Below are 23,413 nucleotides of genomic sequence, written 5' to 3' on the forward strand. Positions count from 1 at the left end.
AGAGTTTAGATATAGATTAGAAAGCAGATTTCCTTCGTCTGCCAGAATTTTAAATCATCCCAATAATTCTTGTGTTTGATTGTCTATGCCTGTCGAGCGACAGTGATTCTTGATGCCTGCTTGCTGACATCATTCTATGCTGCAATATTCATCTGCTCGAATTCCCTGCTTCTCCCGTACAAGCAAGTTTACATTCATTATAAGAAACTTTGTCATTGATTTGTGGTAATTTGCTGATGAGATCTAAGGGCGGCACGCGCCCCAGGCTTAGATATGAGTTCAACAGCCTCGCATATCGCAAATGTTTGATATACTCCGCTAAGCAAGTTCTTGGTATCATCCACAGGGTTATTGGCGAATGACAGTTTGCCTAATTTGGGAGAACAGTCAATCTAAAACATGTCAAGCGATACCACTGACGATGCATACCTATTGCAACTAAAATAATTAATTATAAATATAGCACCAAATGCACGAATCATTGGCATGATGACATTCTTCCAGTGGAATAAAATCTGTCTTCCGATCTAAATCTAGGATTTTTTATAATTCAGACTACTAAATATCTCATGAGAGCTGCGACATAAAATATACATGTTGTATTTATTCCTCATCTTTTTACTGTAAGACCCGACGATGCTTAAACAGCAGTGAAAGAACTGAGATCCGAGTACTCGATGCCTTACATTGCTCCAGAAATCAGTTTCTCTGCCAATGGCAGCATCCCACACTAACAATTTTTGACAGCAAATGTGAGACAGAAGGCACATAACCCTTAGGGGGCGCTATTCGCTTTGATTGTTTGGGAATGAATATGATAGTGTAGGTGTTGTGGCCCTACGTGTCATTACCTTTAAACGACAAAAAAAAAAAGGGGTGGGGGGTTTGCGTTTCGCAAAACTGCATAGAGATTTTTATTGTGTGCAGTTTAAATTACAAACGTTCACAACTGATACTAAATGCACTCTCCACAGTTTTAGTCTAAGCAGGTGCACGATTTTACACAGAACACACTCTTCACCTTGTCATGGCCCAGGTGGCGAGTCAGGTTCTTCAAAGGTGTTTCAGTGTATGGGATGGCATATTGCGCTTCAGTTATTTGCAGGATATTGCATTCTAATTATGTCATATTGGATACATTTGTTAGAGAATTTTAAGTTGCCTTAAATGTATTATAGCTGTGGGCCAGTAAACTGGCAGCAGCTTGCATTAACTACAGCTTGTGGAAATATAGTTGTAACTGCCTTATTATATGTAACTATTAGTACACAGGCATCGGCAACAGTAATACTTAGGGTACCGTAGTTTCGTGTACTCTGGAGTATGTATCCTCCACCACAACATAAAGTTTTTTCCCTCCTCCTCCTCTAGCAGATTGGAATGTGAAGTGGGGTGTATTTGGTAGGGTATACTCTTGCATAAACCTTATAAGCATTTCTCCTTGTCTGCACCACTGATCATTGCTGTTGCGACTGTAAAAGCAGGGCGCCAGTTTACAGAGCCCGTAGAGAACAGTCTGTGAATATTGAACGAAAAGTAAACATGATGAACAATCAAATAGTTTTTAGTAATATTCAAGAAATTTAGCACTTTCTCCCTTCCACTTTGTGTTTTTTAAACTCTAAGTTTGGCACGTCTGCACAAGGTTTGACTGCAGGATGTCACTTTGCATGAAAGAGTGCATTTGTGCTCATAACACCTCATCGGCGACGTTCTGCTGCACAGAATGCTATGAACATTCATATGAATTGGTCACCATTTCGCAAACGGGCAGCTCCTTTGTTGGTTGGAATGTAGCATTAATGTAAAGCACATTTGATGTTCTAACAAAAAGAATTGTGCTGTCCGATCCTCTAATTCTCCTCACTTGATGCCTAGTCTTGTAATACGAGAGTGTAAGCAGAATAAAGGTTCCCATCAAGTTTAGAGATAGGCAACATTGTTTGTTCTCATAGAAATGACATCGTGGGAAAAAGAAAACTTCGCGCTATTTTTCTACATTATCGTCCTCCTTTTTTACGCATTTTTGTAGATGGTGCTCCATTTTCTGTATCCCAATGTCGTATAAGTACGCCGCCAACCCGTTGTAGAAACGTTTACCTCTTCTTTGACTTCATCCTCGCTCAGGAAGTGTTGGCCACATAAATGTTCCTTTAACTTGGAGAGCAAGTGATAATCATTAGGCGAGAGCTGTGCACTGTACGGTGAGTGGGACATGAGTGTCCAACGAAAGGTTGTCAAAAGTCCCTGCGGGAGACGTGAGCACGGGCGTCGTCGTGAAGCAGTATTACACCGGCTACCAGTCGTCCTCGCCGACGGTTCTGGATAGCTCGCCTGAGTTTTCTTAGTGTTGCACAATAACTGTCTGAGATGGTTGTTGTCCCACGTTCTATGAAATCGATCAGCAGTTTCCCCTTACGATCCCCCCCCCCCCCAAAAAAAAAAAAAAAAACCCTGGTCATGACTTTGCCAGCAGCAGGAGTTTGCTTGAACTTCTCTGCGACTGGTGACTCTTGGTGACGCCGCTGTTTGGATTTTTGTTTCGTTTCAGGAGTGAAATGAAACACCAACGTTTTGTCTCCCGTAACAATGGAGTCCAACAATCCTTCCCTATATTCTTGACACTTTTGAAGAAACTGGCGAGCACATTCAAAGCGTTTCTCCTTGTGGTCTGATGTCAATAGGCGCGGTACCCATCGAGCGCAACACTTGTGTTATCCCAACAATTTTTCAGTGAAAGCTCTTTCCACTGTAGCGTAAGAACTCCCAGGAATCTGAGCAACAAGTTCACGGACGGCGATCCTCCTGTTTTGAAGCACTTTGCATTGGACCATCTCCATAACCACACCCGAAATTGACGGTCTTCCACTCCGTTGTTATAGTGGACTTCCTTCCGACTGGCAATAAACTCCGAGCACCACTTTCTGACGTGCTGAACGGACATAAACTTGTCACCATACACCTCTTTCAATTTACGATGCATATCTACGGGTGGAGTCCGTTTGGCGCGCAAAAAACGAATTACGGAACGAATGTCGCACTTGGCGGGATCAACAATGCGAACCTCCATATCGGACGGCTGCTGAGACAAGAATGGCCGGCTCAGCGAAGCGCAGCCAAGCGGCGGAACCGAGATGGGGGGGGGGGGGGGAGGGAACAGCCGCGCGCAGCAGTGTTGCCGGATTTCACCTCGCACCTTCCCGTGTGGCTGGAGTTCCTTGGGAGCCTGATTTCTGGACCAACCCTCGTAGATTGATCGATACCATGAGAGTCAGTGTGGTGTATAATCATTGTGTGTACGGTAGGATGGGGAGGCTACAATAATTTTAGCTCATTGTTACCAAACTTTGGTGTTGGCAACAAGTATAATACAGTTTTCTAGCGCTCCTGCCAACATATATGATGTTTAGATATCCGTGTTAAAAAAAAGCCCACCTAATGCTTTGCCAGGAGCTAAAATCCATTTTCACCATTACATTTTCAGCTTACACTTGCGGATATTACTGAAGAATGAACGCCGACCCAGGAGAATCGCCAATAACATTTTCTTCCAATATAATAACGTTGAAGCTTTGAACAGCCTCTGAACTGAGACTTGTTTAAAAAATGATCCATTTCCATGTTCAAATAAGACAATAGTTCCACAGGAAAACAGAAACTTGAAGCCATCAATTAAGGCCTGAATATAAACAGCGCTTAAGGTTTCGCAATCTTGCAGCTGGTTATTGCCTTATTGCGCATGCCACTTTTCTTTCACAGGCTGTTTAATGTTTTATGTTAATACCCAGTTTATTTTAATGTCCTTATTTTTTAATATATCGCTAATAAATTATTTCTTCATCGGCTTTCAACAAAATGTGTATTCATAGTGTGCTTTCACTTACCCTTTCCACTGACCTTGAAGAGATGCATCTTGATACAAAATTTATTTTCCTTAATTCTTCGTTACTTGTTCCGAAATGTGCAAACAGTTTATGTAAATTCCTATTTTGACTTCCGGGAAGACTAGGTCTACAAGATTAATGATTGCTTACATGTGTGCATAGTCTTCTGTTTTGGTAACCCCCTACTCTTTGCAAGAACTGACAGCAGTACTCCTACCCGCTCCATTACAGTGACCACTGCTAAGCACACCCTTCCTGCCTTTATTTTAACACTATTGCTTCTCTTGACCTATTACATGCACCAGGTTCTCCCCCAATGAGGGTAGGGGCCCGTGAGCTATCGAAAAAAAAAAAAAAAAAACGCTGCCAACGAAACAGTTGCTACACTCATGACCTTTGTTGAAATGTTGGCTAAAGCAACATCCCTCGTTGCACCAACGTTGGTGTACGTACATGTTTTTCTAACACAGAAGTTACTGTTTTGTTGTGTTCTGTGGTTAATCTCTTTTGCCGCTTTCTTTAGGATTGAAATTCGCGAATACTATTCATTTTTCCTAACAGCAGCAAGTTTATCCTTTCAAAGCGTTTGGGGTCAAGAACAACTTTCACCAGGAAAGGGTGCAGGACGAATGAGTGAAGAAAATAAAGTTGCTTATGTGATCGAAAGAAATTGAGCACTGAAATATTGCACCCTTTTTATGTATACTGTGCAATGCATTCATAATACAAAGTGCCAAGTGTTTTATCTTGTGACCTATGTCAGTGTGTTGGCAAGAAAATTTTCTCAATGGTGACCTGCTACTTCGGCTATGAACTGACTTCATGACATTGACATTAAAGTATATGTACTATCGTGGACAAAGTACCCTGGAAGTTCAAGCGTCGATTAAATTGCATCTCTCCGTTCAATAGCGCTGGAAACGTAGTATAGCTGGGAAACGCTGGAAACGCTGGGTTACGTATACACGTTCCGAACGCAGATGTTAGCGCGGCTGATTGCAGCAGATAGCGCACCAATAAAATTCAGTCGACGCTCACCCATCCTGGGAAGTGTTGTCCCCGATAGTGCATTCTCCAAAGAATGAATATGCTCTGTAAGACGAAATACAGAAAACACCTGTATTTTATCGGATATAGCACAAATTGAGCACACAGTCTTTCGTTTTCTGAATACGGGAAGCACCTGTACTTTAACGGTTATAATACAGATTTAGAATAAAGAATCTTCGGTTTTCTAGATACGAAAGTACTCGTATTTTGTATTACAGTTTTTCGTTCACGGCTGTCTGTTCTACGGAAATGACCGTTATTTATTGACGGAAAAGCGTTCGGTCACATATTAGCAGCATATTTGCCGTAAAACGAACTTTTTCTGCGTTGTAGCAAGAATGCGTGCATACGTTACGTTACGTTGGTTAGAACAACAGCGTCTACAGATCGACCGATGGCTCGATGCACTGGCACCGCCAACACAACCGGACGCGGCCAGCAAGCTCCGACGCGCCCGGCATCTAACGATGCTCGCCGATGTGCCGATAACGTCGGACTATAAACGCGATTTTCGAGCTGCTCGAGCCTAGGCAATCCGATAGCAATGAGAAGATCCCGAGCGGAGGGAGCGGAAGGCCTAAGCAATAGGGCACCATTTCCTGTGGGTTACATAAACGTGACGAAGGTCAGCTGCACGCAGAACAAGCTTCGCTTACAGCCATTTTCCTGTAGAGGAAGGGTTCGTAATTTTTTGTTTAAACCTCTTTGCATATACTCGCGCCGACTTCAACACTGGGTGCGGCGACTTCGATAAGCGCACCCAGCAGCGGGAAACCGCCGTTGTCGTCGCCGCCACCGTAAACGCAAAGAAGAGATTGTCGGTCGCTGACATAAAAACAAGACTGACGTCATCTTGGAGTGGGCGAGAGAGACGCAAGGACTTGTGATGTTTCGAACCTACCCCTTACGTCGCAAACGAATGGGGAGGAAGACACTGCACACTCACTTATGTCCGCGCTGAAGTGCAGGCATGCATGGGACGGCGCCCAGGGTACGCCCCGCTTTATTCGCGGGGGAACCCTGCCGTACGGTCGTCACACCAGAAATTATGGCTGACGCAAGAACGAGCCGAGCCCCAGCGTGATCGTCGCGAACATGACACCGCTAAGCCCAAGAAAGCATGGCCTTAAAACACAATCAAAATCGGGTAAATCATGATGCAGAATGCAGAGCTGAAAGAATGCGCATGCGCCAAGACTAGAGAAGCTGCACGTGCAGGACGCTCTGCGCAAGGAGGTGCGAGTCATTCGAACGCCATTGCTACTCGCGAGAACAACACAAGAGGTAAACCGCTACTCTTGTTCTCGGCGGCCTGCCTCGCAAAGCATTTCGTTCAACGACCGGTAAACAGCTTCTACAGATACAAAACCTGATTCGATTGCACCAGTGCGAGGGACAGCGCCACTTAAGGACACCAAGTTAAAAAGATGTGCAGCAAAATTTTTGTTGTGGCGTGTACTGAGCTAAGGGCGTCAGCAGTCTTACGGACTTGGACATCATCTGGCGTCCGAGCACGCTGAAATGCGGGCAATTTTTTCTGTAGATATTTTAGTGCTTTTGTAAACGGCGGGGGTCTTGACCACGTGACTCGATCATTCGTGATTGGTGGCACGGGACACACCATCAAATCTTTGGGTCGTAGAGCGCACCATAAGCGACGCGGCCTCCATCATCGAGTGCAGCGATTCTACGAAGCACAAGTCCGGCTCTGGACCCTGCCTACTGGCGGTGGTCCTGCGGACTTCATTGTATCCAAGAAAAAAGAACAGATAAAGAACTGAGGTGTAGACTCAGTGCAGCGTAAAAAATAATGTAGAAAAACAGAGTTCACGATGCGATGTCTCGTAATGGGGAAGCAAGCGAATTGGTATCCTCCTTGAAACGGGGCTGCGACAAAAAGCCACCAATACCCTGCATGAGGTAATCAGCTTTTACTTCATTTATTGCCGCGTAATATTTTCCCTATATACCCTTGTTCTTTTCATTCACCACACACCCACTCACACACACCAGAAAGATAGAAACACATTTAGCTCTATATCATACAGTTTGATGATGCTGCTGTTATATCCCAGCTCAATCGATCTCTTCCCTGCTTTTTTCTCATGAGTAGCCCAAACCTCTCTTGCTTATCACAACGGCAGACCAGTTAATTCGCGCACTCGCTTTCCAACTCGTTTGTTCCCATTACCTTTTCCTAACCGTTGCCTGTCGCAGACCCTCTGTTCGCGCTAAATTTCAGGCCACGAGACAGACACTTAACGCCCCCTTTACAAAGCGCCGCAAAACTGCCACACGTAGCTGCTGCTGACACGGGAGACTCGTGGGATATAATCAATCACCAAGCCCAACACCAGGTCGAGCTGCAGAAACTTTCATTGCTCTATTACTTTGCATAGTAACGTTTCAGTGTGATGTTGAAGCGTATAAACAGTTTTCTGGTGGTTTAGAATGTGTTTAGATTACTTACGACCGCTTCGTGTATAATGTGTTGAAACAGGTTCTCTTTCATAGATTAGAGTGCTTCACATCGTAGTTACCGGAAATTTGCTACAAGCGGACTCGCACTACGACCCTCCCATGTACTATCGCCGTTAATTAAAACCCCTGTTATGCCTTATTAAAAAAAACTTCAGCATGTAATCGTTCTGTAGTCTGTTTCCTAAGCATGAAGTAGTCCCAAATGTAGGTTTTGGACTATGATTAAAGGCATTGTTACAAATGGTCGTGAGTCACGCAACAGGAAAACGCATCGGAGTATACAAAAATCCGGCGCACTTGGCAAAAGAAAAAGAAGGCCTCGTTGTACTAAGTCGCCAGACCGCGTCACCGCGATTCTTTGTCGATTAATTTTGTTTATTTGTTTGTTGGTTTGTGTGTCGTCAGAACACACCATAAGAATTTGCATTTGTAGCCTACAGCATATACGAGGCGGTCTGTACTGAAGGGTGCAGCGATATTACAAAGCACACGTGTCGCTTTGGTACCTTGCCTAGCAGCGGTACCGAGGCAACCGTCAGAGAAATAAAGAAAAAATGGTCTCACACTGATAATTATGACGTTACCATACAGCGGTAACGTAATGTTAGCGTGTGGTAGCCTAAATAGACTGTTGCGGCCACGAAGCAAAGCGGCAGCTCCGACTCAACTGCATTATTTAAGTTGTGCAATGCACGGCATGTCAACTGTTTTTGTATCCCGTCCCGTTAGGAATGCCGCGGTGTCTCTACCGGGAATCGAAGCCGCGACGTCATTATCAGCAGCGCATCGCCATGGCTGCAGTAAGCCACCGTGAAGGAGACTGGTATGGCAGTGCGGTTGGCATTTCTACGTCGGACTTAAAGCACCAGGTGGACATTGTAGTGCTTGCACTGCCTCGCAATGCCGACGTTTACCTCGAACTAGGTTCGGTGCGGATCCGGTGAGCTGCTTCTCCGTAATGTTCTTTGTCAGGATTTAAGAATACCTCGAAGTCTGAGCGTAACAATGGGCGCACAGCGCCTTTTCTCGGGTGCAGATGATCGGTGAACACACTCGTACACATGGCGTCCGAGATCTCGAGGAGGCCATGTCTGACTGCTCGACGGGCACCAAATAGATCTCGCTTGCACGTCATTCCTAAAGGAAAACATATAATTTCCCGCTCAATTTAGACTAAGTAGCTGCAGAATGTTTTCTAAAAGGAATATGATATCTGGGTGGCTGAATCTGGGTGCCTCGTCTTCTTCATCGTGCCATCGTCGCCACAGCAAAGCTACGTTCCTGTCCCTCAATCCATTGTCGCGTTGCGGTCGTCGCGCCGTCGTCTTGCGTTTGTCGTCATACACACGCTCCGGTTGCAAGCACAATGGCTCGCCTTACAGGGGCAAGTCTCACAATATCTGGTGACACTTCGCGGCGCTTCGTACGAAGCCACTTTTTCACTCAACCTATTCCTCATTTTTGCTTCTTAGTGTCTTCTTCTTAGTCTTCTTAGGGAAAACAGAGGAATTCCAGATCAAGCTACAGAACAGGTATTCGGCTTTAACTCAGGAAGAGGACCTTAGTGTGGAAGCAATGAATGACAATCTTGTGGGCATCATTAAGCAGTGTGCAATAGAAGTCGGCGGTAACTCCGTTAGACAGGATACCAGTAAGCTATCGCAGGAGACGAAAGATCTGATCAAGAAACGCCAATGTATGAAAGCCTCTAACCCTACAGCTAGAATAGAACTGGCAGAACTTTCGAAGTTAATCAACAAGCGTAAGATAGCTGACATAAGGAAGTATAATATGGATAGAATTGAACAAGCTCTCAGGAACGGAGGAAGCCTAAAAGCAGTGAAGAAGAAACTAGGAATTGGCAAGAATCAGATGTATGCGTTAAGAGACAAAGCGGGTAATATCATTACTAATATGGATGAGATAGTTCAAGTGGCTGAGGAGTTCTATAGAGATTTATACAGTACGAGTGGCACCCACAATGATAATGGAAGAGAGAATAGTCTAGTAGAATTCGAAATCCCACAAGTAACGCCGGAAGAAGTAAAGAAAGCCTTGGAAGCTATGCAAAGGGGGAAGGCAGCTGGGGAGGATCAGGTAACAGCAGATTTGTTGAACGACGGTGGGCAGATTGTTCTAGAAAAACTGGCCACCCTGTATACACAATGCCTCATGACCTCAAGCGTACCGGAATCTTGGAAGAACGCTAACATAATCCTAATCCATAAGAAAGGGGACGCCAAAGACTTGAAAAATTATAGACCGATCAGCTTACTGTCCGTTGCCTACAAAGTATTTACTAAGGTAATTGCAAATAGAATCAGGAACACCTTAGACTTCTGTCAACCAAAGGACCAGGCAGGATTCCGTAAAGGCTACTCAACAATAGATCATATTCACACTATCAATCAGGTGATAGAGAAATGTGCGGAAAATAACCAACCATTATATATAGCTTTCATTGATTACGAGAAAGCGTTTGATTCAGTCGAAACCTCAGCAGTTATGGAGGCATTGCGGAATCAGGGTGTAGACGAGCCGTATGTAAAAATACTGAAAGATATCTATAGCGGCTCCACAGCCACTGTAGTCCTCCATAAAGAAAGCAACAAAATCCCAATAAAGAAAGGCGTCAGGCAGGGAGATACGATCTCTCCAATGCTATTCACAGCGTGTTTACAGGAGGTATTCAGATACCTGGATTGGAAAGAATTGGGGATAAGAGTAAATGGAGAATACCTTAGTAACTTGCGCTTCGCTGATGATATTGCCTTTCTTAGTAACTCAGGGGACCAACTGCAATGCATGCTCACTGACCTGGAGAGGCAGAGCAGAAGGGTGGGACTGAAAATTAATCTGCAGAAAACTAAAGTAACGTTTAACAGTCTCGGACGGGAACAGCAGTTTACGATAGGTAGCGAGGCACTGGAAGTGGTAAGGGAATACATCTACTTAGGACAGGTAGTGACTGCTGATCCGGATCATGAGAGTGAAATAATCAGAAGAATAAGAATGGGCTGGGGTGCGTTTGGCAGGCATTCGCAGATCATGAACAGTAGGTTGCCATTATCCCTGAAGAGAAAAGTGTATAACAGCTGTGTCTTACCAGTACTCATGTACGGGGCAGAAACCTGGAGGCTTACGAAAAGGGTTCTACTTAAATTGAGGACGACGTAACGAGCTATGGAAAGAAGAATGATAGGTGTAACGTTAAGGGATAAGAAAATAGCAGTTTGGGTGAGGGAACAAACGCGCGTTAATGACATCTTAGTTGAAATCAAGAATAAGAAATGGGCATGGGCAGGAGATGTAATGAGGAGAGAAGATAACCGATGGTGATTAAGGATTACGGACTGGATTCCGAGGGAAGGGAAGCGTAGCAGGGGGCGACCGAAAGTTAGGTGGGCAGATGAGATCAGGAAGTTTGGAGCGCTGCTTAACCTGCTTTTCAATGAAAGTTTTCTCTCCCTCTCTCTATATCTACACGAGGCTAGATGGACAGCTACTGGTAAAATTCTTCTCAAAACCTTCATTTCCACGTTGCGTCTGGTCTGCATGATTGTTGTTGTCGGTTTTCTTAGTATGGCGCCGTGTAATTCTAGCGTTAACGAATAACGGAAAGAGCAAGGGAAGAGGACATTCAGAAGCCCCGAAGAAGGAAGGAAGTGAGCGGGGAAGGAGAGCACTGAAGAAAAATTCGCGCTGCGCGTTGCTGGGGCACTACACTTGGACGTGCGAAATGCTGGATGACATCATCATTCGTCATCATCATATATTAGATGGGTAAATGACCGCTACATGGTCCTCCATTACCTAGGCGTGGGGGGGGGGGGGGGGGGTATTAGGAAGAACAGCAGAAAGCATGATCAGCGTGAAGCGAAGTGACAATATGCGTGGAAGCGCTGTCACAGAAAACGTTCGTAACAGAACGCTCCAAAAGTAACATACTGATTACCTAAACGCTCAACAAGAAGAATAGTTATAAACATGCATAAATGTCACATATATAACATGGTGCAGTTGGGTAGGCGGAGTTAAACGTGCCTTTGAGCAAAAATGGTTTCCTATTAGTTGTCTGAATTTTAGCAGGTCACGCTCTGGAATCTTCGATCCGGGTATTTTGTTCCATTCCCCAATGGCTACAGGAAGAAATGATTTGTTGAATGCGGTGGTTCTATCAAAAAGTGTTTAGAGTCTCGCTGAGTTTAATAGGTGACGAGACTAGCCGGCGGGAGGTAGTAGTAAGAAGGCATGCAAATTAGGAAAGCATTATTACGATTTTTGAAATAAGCAGAGTCGAGATAGCTTACGTCCGACGCCTAGATATTGCATTGCGAGCGACTCCCTAAAACTGTAGATGTTTGAATGGCCGTTGTAGTTATACGTCGTGAAGCGAGTAGTTAGACGTCGTGAAACGAGGAGTATGATCTTGAATGGATTCCAGTAGCTTAATAATGTAGCTTTGCTGAGTACTGGAAATGGATGACGCTAATTCAAGTTTAGTGCGAACGAAGGTTACATATGCTACTTCGCGGACTGAGGCTGGGCACAGAAAAACACGGTCTTCTGATATGACCGAGTTTCTTTGAAACATTAGTGACAAGTTGAGTAATGTGCTCGGACCACGTTAAAGGGCCGCTCACCATTCCTAATAGCAAATTTCGGTTACACAATGGAAGTTGTTACGTGCCCTGTAGGGAGCGTTCTGACGCAAGAATTTTCAAATTGGCTCATTAATAGCCAAGTTAGAAATATTTTAGTGCCCGGAAGCCATCATTACAGGAGGCGAGAGCCACAGCCGAGAGGGGCACTCGCTCCGCTTGCCCCATCTAGTCTCCGCAAGCCAGATTCCATCCCTATGTTCTCCCATACCGTAGCTTGAGGAGGAGGAGGAAGAAGAAACCTTATTTAAGGCCAATACTAAGGCCCAGTAGATAAGAGTGCTTGCTCCGCTAAGGCCCGTAGTCGATCCGCCGAGTCCGAGGGAAGCCAAGCACTCCAGGAAGGTGGGGAAGGGTAAGGAAAACAAGTACAGAATATGTTCAGAATGTTACACGAGTACAGATTGTGTTCTGTATCTGCCCTTATCGAGAATAGACGACGTGGGAACAAGCAGACAAATCGGAAGTACATGTCTTGCTGCGGTGCAAAGTAAAACAAGAACCCGCAGACATTTGGTTTGCATATTTTATTATTTCGCTACAATTTAATTGGTCGAATGAAGCAACAGACCACACAAATAACAGATGTGGCCTTGAATTATTCTCGAAGTCGCGTGTCGCTACGAGGGACGCCCCAATATTCATAGAGAACCTCATCGACCTCATATACGTGTAATACGTAAAACGTTTCTTTAAACGACGAGGGAAGAACTTCGATAGACACGGCACCTTATTCGATTGCAACAGTGCCAAAGACCGGGCCACTTCGTGACACCAGATTAAAAAGATGTGAAGTCAAATTTCTTTATGACGTGTGCTGACGCAATCAGAAATGCTGGCAATATTATCGGCCGGTATTTTGGGTCTTTTGAAAACGGCGGGGTCTACACCACGTGACTGAGATCGGTCGTAATTGGTGCCACGATGCACACCATCAAATCTTTCGCTCGTGGACCGCACTACACTCCACCGTCGAGTGTAGCGATTTTACGAAGCACATGTCCGGCTGAGGACCCTGCCTACTGGCGGCAGTTCTGCGGACTTCATTGCATTAAAGGAAAAAAAAACAGTTACAGCGGTATACACTCATTGCAGTGCAAACAATAATATAGAAAAAGTGACCACCCCTTCCAGTCCGTGAAGATGGTCGATCATCGACGCTGTGCTAGCTACACCGAGTGTTACACCATGCAAGCCATACTTTGCATGCAATCTATGTTGTAAATCTTTTCTTTCACCATTCTTTCGCCTCATTTTCGCTTGTGCGTGGTTCGCATGGTGGGTGTGCTTTAGGAATGCTTCTTTTTGCTGTTCTCCCAGTGTTTCTCTTTTTTTTTGCGCGTGAGTTTTCTGTATGTGTTTTGTTGTGGTTTTTTTTCGTCTGCATGTTGCTCCGGCCCCCCTTTTTCTTTCGCGCGAGTAATGACAGCAAGGTTTGGCGTGAAGTACAACTCACCGGAGTGTTTTTTATTGATTTCGTGTGCAATGTTGTATTTTCTTGGTCTTGTGTTGTCTCTTCTACCACTTGAGCTTGAGTTGTCTCTTGTGTCTGCAGCGCTCGGTGTGCCTCCTCCGCTTGCAGTGCTTTGTCTGGAGACACTGAGTCTTGCATTACTGGCTCTTGAGTTGACGGCATATGACGGCGTTTACATTTCACACTCACAGCCTGGTTCTTGACTATTAAATCTGTTCGTTAGGTAAGACAATGAATGACTCATACCCCCGTAAACGCGGCCTCCGCATTACGACGACGAAGAGAACTGAAATTCTAAGCTGCAATAACGAGCGGCAACGGAGCTGTGGAAGAAGGCGAGGACGACGATGAACGCGGGAGCAGTTGCACGAGCGCGTTCGCGCGGTAGCACCGAGGGATGGGCAACGAGCCAGCTGTGGCAGAAGACGACGAGCTATAGGCTCGAGCCACTGCTGATGATAATAATTTTAGCGAACTCCCATGACGACGGCGCAGGGTTCGCGTAAATAGCTTCGCTGTAACACAAATTTCACGATGCAACGTGTCGAAATGGGGAAGCAAGCGCGCTGGCATCGCCTTTGATACGAGGCTGCGCCAAATAGTCACCTGCCTTATAGTTCATGTTATCACCATGCGTATTGCTGCATAAAATTTTCTCTATCTATCCTTGATCTTGTCTGTCACCACAAAAAGTTTCATTTCTGTATCCTACAGTTTGATATTCTTGTAACTATATCCTTGCTCAATCGATTTCCTCCCTGCTTTTTTTACGAGTATTCTAAACTTCTCTTATTTATCTCGACAGCTGACCAGCTAATTCCGCCACCCGCTTTGCCAGCCGCTTTGCTGCCATTAGCTTTTCCTGTCCGTTCCCTTTCTCATGCCCTCTCTTCGCGCGAAGTTGCACGTGACGACGCAGACACTTAAAGGCCCGTTTATAGTCCGACGTAACGCCCGCGCGCGCGCGCGCGCACGCTACGTCAGGTCGGCGAAAACGACACCCCTATGGGCGTCTTGCGCTGGAGTTTGAGGTATAGTAGCGGCGCCTGGTGGCGGCGCGGGAAACGACATCTGGGTCGTACCAGCTTGGGTCGTATTGAGCCCTGGATGTGGCGAAGCACGTTTCTAGGCCGAGTTTTGCATCGATTCGCACTTTTTTCTGCCCTGTTGCGAGTGCGAAAAGGCTCGTCACTTCTCACAGACCACGTCGACCACGCTGCGAGCTGGTCGCAGCCTATAGTTTAACGAAAACGGACTCTCCGTGTGCCGTGGGACGTAATGCTGGAAGCAGAAGGAATCGGCGACGCCTATCCGGAGGGACCTAGCTCAGCATCGAAAAAGCGTCACCGTCGATACTGCTGCGTCGTAGGCTGCCATGAACAAGAAGGCCTGAATCCCAACATCCGATCCTATCGTTTCCCTTCAAGGCCTCACGAAGCGGAGCGTCGGGCGCGCTGTATAACTGCATTTCGTCGCGCTGGGTAAGCGAAACTTCGCGCCATGCTGACTGCTTCACCTGTCTTGAAGCTTGCTTGATTATAGATCTGCATTCTAAAATTCGGTCTTTTGCACCTACAGTCCCGACGGCAGACCGACATAGCAGCAGGCATGGCTGGTGATTCACGATTCGAAACCCGGCCACAGCGACAATTAACAATTCGACCGGTGCGAAGTGGTGAAGTGCCCAGGTGTGTGCAAATGACCACAAATGGCCGGGCTAATTCGGTGACAATTCACTACCCCACTACGAGCAGCACGGGTTAGAGAGTTAAATGGGCTCATACTTGACCTCAAGCCAGCATGTTGAGGCAGCGCAGCAAGATAGTATTGATTACAGCAGATCGATTTTCGAGCGTTGTCATTAAAAGCTACATCAAGCGAGCAGCGCACGAGCTCGGGCTGCAGCGCGATTCGCACGTACGTGCGAGCTCATATGCATTGCATCAGTTATTACCAGTTACTAAAAGGGACAGATGGCCGCTACTACAACGTAGGCATAACTACTTGTTTAGCGGCATGCAGTCAACAAAGATTGCAGGAGACCCGCCGTTTCGCGGCATGTCGAAAAACCGCTGCCATCGCGGCGCGTACGATCGTGCGCTCGAGCAGTTCGTACATCGCGGCATGCTGAAAGACCGCTGCCGTCGCGGCGCGTACCGTCGTGTGCTCGAGCAGCTCCGTACACATGATGTTTGCTTATCGCTGCTGTGGATTCATTTATAGCAAGCATTTCCTCGCGTTTGTGCGGCTGAATCTAGCAGCGTGCAAACCTTACCTGAAGTTCCACTTCGTACGCGACTCGCTTCACTTGCGATTGACACCGCGCTAAAACTTCGCCGCTTAATTCTTGAACGGCATACACGTATTCGGCACTGCATAATTTCTTGCCTTTACGCAGCGTACCACTTCTGAAAAAATCTTCGGCGCCCGATATTCGCTGCAGGCCGTGATACAACACAACCGAAAGTGGCGGGTCCATATTGTAAACGTGCTTTCCGAAGCAGACGACCGAGCTTGGTACGACCCATTTTAGGACAGAGGGCGCTTTTAGCACCTTTTTCGCAGCGCCCCCTGGGCAATGCAAGAGCCCCATAGTCGGGCGCCCCGGCGCAGCCAACGTAACCGGCGGCTTCCGACGCGCCCCGACGGGCCCGGCGCCGATATGGCTCCTGAGCCATTCGCGCGTCGGAGTCGGCGGAACTCTCGCACCACAATGCATTGCGCACGAAGAAAGCAGGCGCCAACACAACTCCGCAGGCGGCTTTTTCGGACGGCGCGCGACTTGGCGAACGATCTGCGCATGCTCTGAAGATAGGAGCCGACGGCGCGCGTGTTGTAGTATAGAGGGGATGGAATCTCGGCTGGCGCAGCGCAACTGACGTAGCGTGACTGACCGCGAACGACGATCGCCCACGCGCCGATAACGTCGGACTATAAACGAGCCTTTAACAGCCCCTGAACACAGTGACGCGAAACTGCCACTTGTGATTGCCGAAAACAAGGGCGCCGCATGGGATATAATCCTCACGCGCAATGTCACGTCGAGCCGCGGCAACTTTCATCGCTCGATTACTTTGCATAATAATATTTCATGAGGTGGTAATGCGTATAAACCGGTTTGCGGTGCTTTAGAATGTGTTTCGACTACTTGCGGCTTCTTTGTGTATTTTGTGCTGAAACAGGCTCTCTTTCCTAGTTAACTGTGGCCTTTGCCGTCATTACTGAATTGAACTGAATTGCGGGGTTTTGCGTGCCATAACCACGGTTTGATTATGACGCACACCGTAGGGGGCGACTTCGGGTTTATTTTGACCACCGCGAAATCTTTAACGTGTCCCCAATGCACAGGACACGGGCATTCTTGCGTTTCACAGCCGTCGAAACGGGGTAGCCGCTGTCGGGGTTTGATCCCTCGACCTCATGCTTTTACAGAAGCGCAACACCATGGCTCACACAACCGCGGCAGATATACCGTAGTTACTGCAATTTCTTGGAAAAACGGACTCGCAATTCGGTCCTCCCATGTGCTATCGTCACGAATTAAAACGCCGTTAAGCCGTTTAAGCCGCAATACATAAAAACTTCAACATGTAATCTTTCTGATGTTTGTTTTTAAGGATGCATTAATCCAAAATGTGCATCTTGGAGTAAAAATAAAGTTATTGTTACAAGTTGTAGTGAGCCACAACAGAAAAACGCATCGGTATTGATTCGGAAAATGATCGCGATTGCATATACGTTGACAGTACGACACGTCAACTCGAGATGAAACCACGACAGATACTTCAACAAAAATCAAGTGCACTTTACAGAAGAAAAAGAAGGCCTTGTTTAACACAGTCGCGAGGCCGCGTGACCGCGATTCTGAGCCGATTAATTTGTTTGTTTGTTTATTGGTTTGTTTGTCGTAAGAACACACCATAAGAATTTGCATTCGTAGCCTATACCATATGCGAAGCGGCCTCCACTGAAGGGTGCAGCGATTTTACAAAGCACACTTGTCGCTATGGTACCTTGCCTAGCAGCGGTACCGGTGCGACCGTCAGAGAAATAAAGAAAAGATAATCACTCATTGATAATTTGGCCATTCCCATTTAGCAGCAACGTAACGTGGCAGACTGTTGCGGCCACGAAGCAAATCGAAGCCGCGACATCGTGATCAGCAGCGCAGCGCCATGACTGCACGAAGCCACCGCGAAAGACACACGCAGGCAAATGTAGTTGACGTTTTTAAGTCACACTTAAAGCAGCAGCTGCACATGGTTGTGCTTGCACTGCCTCGCAACGCCCGCGTATACGTCGAAGTCTCGGCGTAGCAATGGGAGCACCGTGCCTTTTCTCGGGTGTAGATGAACAGCGAGCACACTGATACAGATGAGCTCCTAGATCGCGTGGTGGACCCCTGATTTCTGAGGGCATTTCCTTCGGCACTAATGTCAAGGGATCGCCATCGGGCTCTTGCGATGTCGACACAGGTCTGACTGCTCGGCGGGCGCCCAAATAGGATTTGCTTGCTCGTCGTTCCTAATGCAAAACCTGTTGTTTTGCGGTGACTTTGCAGTAAGTAGGGGCGCGATAACGTAACTCTATTCCAAACAAAAACTGTTCCAAACTCCGGACGTCAAAATGACGCGACAGTTTCTGCGTATGGGGGCGGAAACCAGCGACGTTTTTCAATCTGCCCAATCAGCAGCCTCCATCGTTGCCGGAAGCATGTTTTGCTTGTTTTTTATTTGCAAAGGGACCGTATAGCAAGTGACATTTAGATATAAACGTCTGATAAAAGAACAATTGTATGTCGCTGAGAGTAAAAGTGTTTTATAATCTTTTAACGCAAGAGAAGTTGAAGCGCGCTTGAATGTAAACACAAATATTTTAATTTTTCGAGTCATAGCCACACACGTGCCAATTCCGCATCCAATCCATTTTGCTACGCACACTTAAGATGGCGGCTACGTGAAAACAGCTGATCGGTTCTGTGGGCCGCTTTTGGTGTATTTTTGTCCGTAACGCTGCCTGATGAGATGAAATCTCGGCATACGAGGTACTTTCGCCCGAGAAGAATTCTGGAAGCTGTGAACATCATGAAGACTGTGAAAGCGTAGTGCTCGGTGAGTAAACATCATTCTTTCTTGTGCTTAATGACTGAGCAGTAGCATCTGAACATCTGCGGTGATCGCATGGTGTTCACTCTTGCTTTTATTCGCATAGGATACGGAAGAATCGATGAAGGTTGGAAGGCATCTCAACAGATAGCTGGTAAGTAAACATTTTCTATAAACGATCGCAACTATCTCCGAATGTAGGTCATGTTTTAAATCGAAGGTGGTCTGTAACAGAGGCTCATTTTTTTTTCTCTGCGACACACTGCTGCGCAGTGGTACATTCCCCCGTGCGGGCGGTACAGATACTCCGCCAACAGCCGCTGGAGGATGCGGCCTGCAGGGCAACCGCCGAGTATGCACGGCAGGGGCAGGGGCAACTGGCTGAGGCAGCGAACGCGGAGGCCGCCAGTTTCCACCAGCTGCTGCTGCAGCAAAATAGGCAGGTACGTACAACTTGGCCAGGTCATTTTTTAAAGAGGTGATTAGTGCGCATGGTAATGTACATTACAACCATATTACACATCAGAGGCATCTGTAGTCATTTGGCTCATTGGTTCATGCACGTTTATACATCTCCTTTGAGGTGTTCTTTAACACATAGCAACTTACAAAACATTTCCATGGTTGCATGTATCACCACAGCATGATCATCATTTGTTTAACAATTTAACTAGTCACGAATACTGTCTTCTGACAGGCAGAGGCAGCTTGGTAGGATTTGCTACGTTTTACATGTTTTAAACATAACAGACCATATACGTTTGCACGGCCATTTCTCATGTCATATGTAAATGATCTCGCTGCCCTCAAGAGTAACCTTGCTGAACCTGTAGCACTTGCAAACAGTGCGAATAAACGTTTACATTGCATAACCTGCAGCTGAAGTGAGTGAATGTGTTTCGCAGCATCATCAGCAGCTGGTGGAGGAGCTGAGGGCGGCCCGGGTGGTGCAGCAGCAGCTGGCAGCAGAGATGCGTGGTTTGAGAGAGGCCACCGGCCTCATCGCGACAACACTGCGCCAGCTCCTGGCCCGCCTCTGCGAGCATCCTCAGCCATGAGGGACAGTCCCCCCCCCCCCCCCTTATAATCCTTTAGTACTAATAGGTACAAGTGTTGCCCATCTTTCCGTTCAAATCACCGCTGCAGCATTTGGTGGTGGTGCCCATACCTCCTCGAAAGCTGTTGTGGCGAGTTGTAGCCAGTCTTGTGAAATTATGTGCAGGTCATGTGCGACCATGGCAGCGAAAGCTGATAGTGCTGTGATGTCACTTGAAACACAAATGCGTTTTTTTTTTGTATGTAGCACTAAAGGATGATATGACTGTTTTCCCTACATTTCTGTACCTAATCATTTTTTTTTCAAGGTAATTTCTTTTCATGTGTATTTTCACTTGCAGTGCAAGTTTGCCCAAGTGAGACATTATAAATTATATGTAGAATGTCTGCCATATTTCCGTTAGGTGTTGTTCACTTCTGTTTTGCTGTTACTGATATGTTTCAATGCGCACCGTTTTTCCAAGGAAGATATACACTATGCAATCACTTTTACAGCAACTTCGACATTGTCTCGCACACATACAGGTGCACTTAACTACAATGCTGTGATAACTGGAAATGAATTTTCATGCCATATGTATGTCATGTTTGCAACGTCAAACTTTGCAACGCCTACGCAATGCAAAGTAGCCGAATTTGAATTTTCTTTAACACCAAGCGCCTGTTACTTGTGATAGTTATTGTGATATTTCAGGTGTCCTTACCAATGATAGCAGTACAATCTAGTCGCCATTGTAGTTGATCACAGTTTGTGACATACATAATGGAGCCATCGATGTGGCCACTATGTTGACATTCGCTGCCAGGCTGCTCTTGCAGCCGTTATATGAAATACCGTTGAAGTGCCAAACGTTTTCTCACTTGTCCTTCCTTAAAAGCATGTGGTGGCTGTTTTATATTGTGATCTTATTACGGCACTAGTCATTGAACTATTTCGTGCTACAAACACGCTGACTACATAATAGACAAGACATCTTTCTTGCTGTTAAGTTGCTGAATGAAGATAAATGGTTGTGTGCGAGTTCAAAAAAACATCATAATGCTCGTGTCATATTTATGCAGTTTAACATCTGCCAACTGGGTAGTGTACTGGGTCCCATGTAGTGAACATCATACGGCTATTTTGGCGCCATGAAGTCATGCTCTGTGTGCTTGTCTGTCATTTGCTTTGATGAAACATGGCATTGAAGATGGGTCACATGGTTTTATTTACAATGCAGATATAAATAAACAATTTTAAACAATGCAAGTGGCACTTGAAATGAATATTTACAATGTGTGTTCCTTCAATTTCAGAACTATTTACATATGTACACTCTCCCAAGGGAGAATAACGCGCTTGACATGCCAGGCGATTGTTTTCGGCATAACTTGGCCTTCTGTCAAGGAACTGTGCGGTGGCTGTGTGGCAAAATAGCGCAGGACCTAAAAGGTGCGTGAGAACAGTACACATGGTGGAGCGAGAAGTGTTGTGCTTGACAGCAGCCCAAATAGGAAGGGAGGAGACGAAGACCAGCCTCCCATACACAGTGCAGATGGCGGTGACAGTGTCGGTGATGACAGAAGCAACAGCAGCAGCAGCAAATCATTTGGCAAACCACAGCTGCCCAGAGAAGTGGCTACAGCATTCTGCTGATGAACACAAAGTGTTCTATCCACAGGTACTAAATGAAAGGCTCTCATGTAGTGTCACAGTGGAATGATGCAATCATCTCCGGTAGTAACAGCTCACTGGCAGAGGACACGTGAAAACGCTGGTTATGATTGAGCAGATTCGATGAAGAAACAGCACGCTATCCACTAATTGCACACATTTCTTCACATTGGTTCCTGCTCTCTATTAGGTGTGTAGACAGCAGTAATAAACATCTGCCTGCAGTGTCAGGCACGTGTTTATTGCTGCTGTCGGTGCTGCTGTCGACGCAGCCGCCTTCGCCCCCTTTTCAGGTAGTGCTGGTGCTGCTGCCGTGTCGTGCCAAATGAGCTAATAACATTATCCCGGGCAGCACAGCCTCTCAGGTACATCATGCGTGATGCCCTCACTCGGGGAACTCTCTGTGGGGAGGGGTTGCCACTTTCATTGTCACTGCTGCTGTTGCTGCTGCCATCACTAACATCATCCAACAACACGTCACCTTCATCAAGACACAAGTTGTGCAACACTGCACATGCTGCAACGATGTTGGCAGCGCGGTCTGGCTCGTAGTGAAGGGCGCGGTACCGCTGAAGGCAGCGGAAGCGGCTCTTCAAAAGCCCAATGCACCGCTCCACTACGGACCGCATGGCAGCATGTGCAGTGTTGTACCTGCCTTCTGCAGTGTGTATGGGAGGGTGGCCTGTGACTGGGGTCAGGAGCCATGGTTCCAGGGGGTAGCCGCTGTCACCTGCAGGATCACAAAACAGGGTGTGAAATCTGCACAAAGTTTAGTAGGCGAAGCATGGGTCATGTAAAATGCACCTACTACAGAGAGACTGTAATAAAGGAATATACAGGCTGAGCACCTGACGCATCTGTGATCACAGATAACAATAGCTGGGACATAGTAGCATCCCTATTTGCAGCAAGGCAGCTCTTTGTGTAGTCTTTATTCACAAATGACTGCCAGTGTAAAAAAGAATGTGACAACGCGTGCACTGTACACTCGCATTAATAATTAGTTTAAAGTAGAACGCAGGTGTGTTGTCACTTTGTTTTGTGCAGATACCATTGGAAAATTTCTACATGTCGCCTATACTTAATAACCTGACTATGACATAAGGGGTTCGGGCTACAATATTCTCCTACGGCGCGAGCACGCTTTGCTGCATGCTGCCAGAATTGCAACTGTACAAAATTTTCCCGCTGCTCACCGAGGAGGTGTTCGCCGGCCTTGGCAATATGCCCCTCCAGGAACCGACGACGCAACCACGTAGTTCTCCAGACGTGGGCGTCGTGGTCTGACCCCGGTCGCAGAGGGTCGACGGCGAGGATCCGCATGCCTGCGTCGCAGATCTGACGAGAGCGCGCACAGCAGCATAAGCCACGCGTTGCTATGACGGGCAAATTAGACAAAAATTAAGATACTTACGAACATTGTGTTGAGGGCGTAGTAGCCTTTGCGGCACATGAATGCCGCCTTCTGCTCGCCCTTCGGTGCGATGATGGCTATAAGGCTGCCGTCCACGCATCCGATGACGCCGGGAATGGAGCCGCGTCGAAGGAACCCTTCCTTCACGGCCGCCTTCTCCTCCGACGTCCTCGGGAAATGGACCCACTTGTTGCGGGCCCCGGCGTGGACGATTGCCTCCGCCACGCGTCGCACACACTTGCTGACCGCAGGCTGGGTCACGCCGATCGTCTCCTCGCTCCCTACCGAGGCTTGAAAGCTGCCCGTTGCGAAGAAGCGCAACGCGCACAACACTTGCCGCTCCACCGACAGCGCTGAAGTTCTCACGCCTCCGAGTTCCTCCGCCACTTCGTCGCACAGCCACCGCACAGTTTCTTTCTTCAGGCGAAAGTGCCGCCGAAACTGATCGTCTGGCATGTCAAACGCATCCTCGGGCTCCCTCCTCCCGCGCCCGGACTGACGAGCCGCCGCCGCCGCCGCCAACGCAATCACGAAGGCCGCCATTTTTTTCTATTCCAAACGGAACGGGGCACTCACCGGTTATTCCACGAATTTGCCGGGTTTGTTCGGCATAATTTAGCATAATGAGTGCGTA

General features: G+C 46.9%; 2 protein-coding genes across 2 annotated transcripts in view; one reads left to right on the forward strand and one right to left on the reverse strand.

Annotated features, from left to right (window-relative positions):
- LOC129382634 (uncharacterized) overlaps window positions 1-20,836 on the forward strand; it is a 28,033-nt gene extending 7,197 nt beyond the window's left edge. Inside the window, exons 2-5 of the mRNA XM_072286940.1 lie at window positions 18,595-18,661; window positions 18,762-18,809; window positions 18,929-19,098; window positions 19,561-20,836. Coding sequence (XP_072143041.1) covers window positions 18,595-18,661; window positions 18,762-18,809; window positions 18,929-19,098; window positions 19,561-19,713 — 438 coding nt within the window. The 3' untranslated portion in view covers window positions 19,714-20,836. The remainder of the gene's footprint in view (window positions 1-18,594; window positions 18,662-18,761; window positions 18,810-18,928; window positions 19,099-19,560) is intronic.
- Window positions 20,837-20,900: 64 nt separating this feature from the next.
- Window positions 20,901-23,398, reverse strand: LOC126524224 (putative nuclease HARBI1). The gene is made up of 3 exons (XM_050172559.2): window positions 22,780-23,398; window positions 22,562-22,703; window positions 20,901-22,095 (listed from the first exon to the last, which is right to left on the reverse strand). Exons 1-3 carry the CDS (start codon window positions 23,320-23,322, stop codon window positions 21,605-21,607), a joined length of 1,176 nt encoding a protein of 391 aa, XP_050028516.2. The 5' UTR covers window positions 23,323-23,398; the 3' UTR covers window positions 20,901-21,604.
- Between the last annotated feature and the right edge of the window lie 15 nt (window positions 23,399-23,413).

This window comes from Dermacentor andersoni, chromosome 3 (assembly GCF_023375885.2).
Source record: "Dermacentor andersoni chromosome 3, qqDerAnde1_hic_scaffold, whole genome shotgun sequence".
NCBI lineage: Eukaryota > Metazoa > Arthropoda > Arachnida > Ixodida > Ixodidae > Dermacentor > Dermacentor andersoni.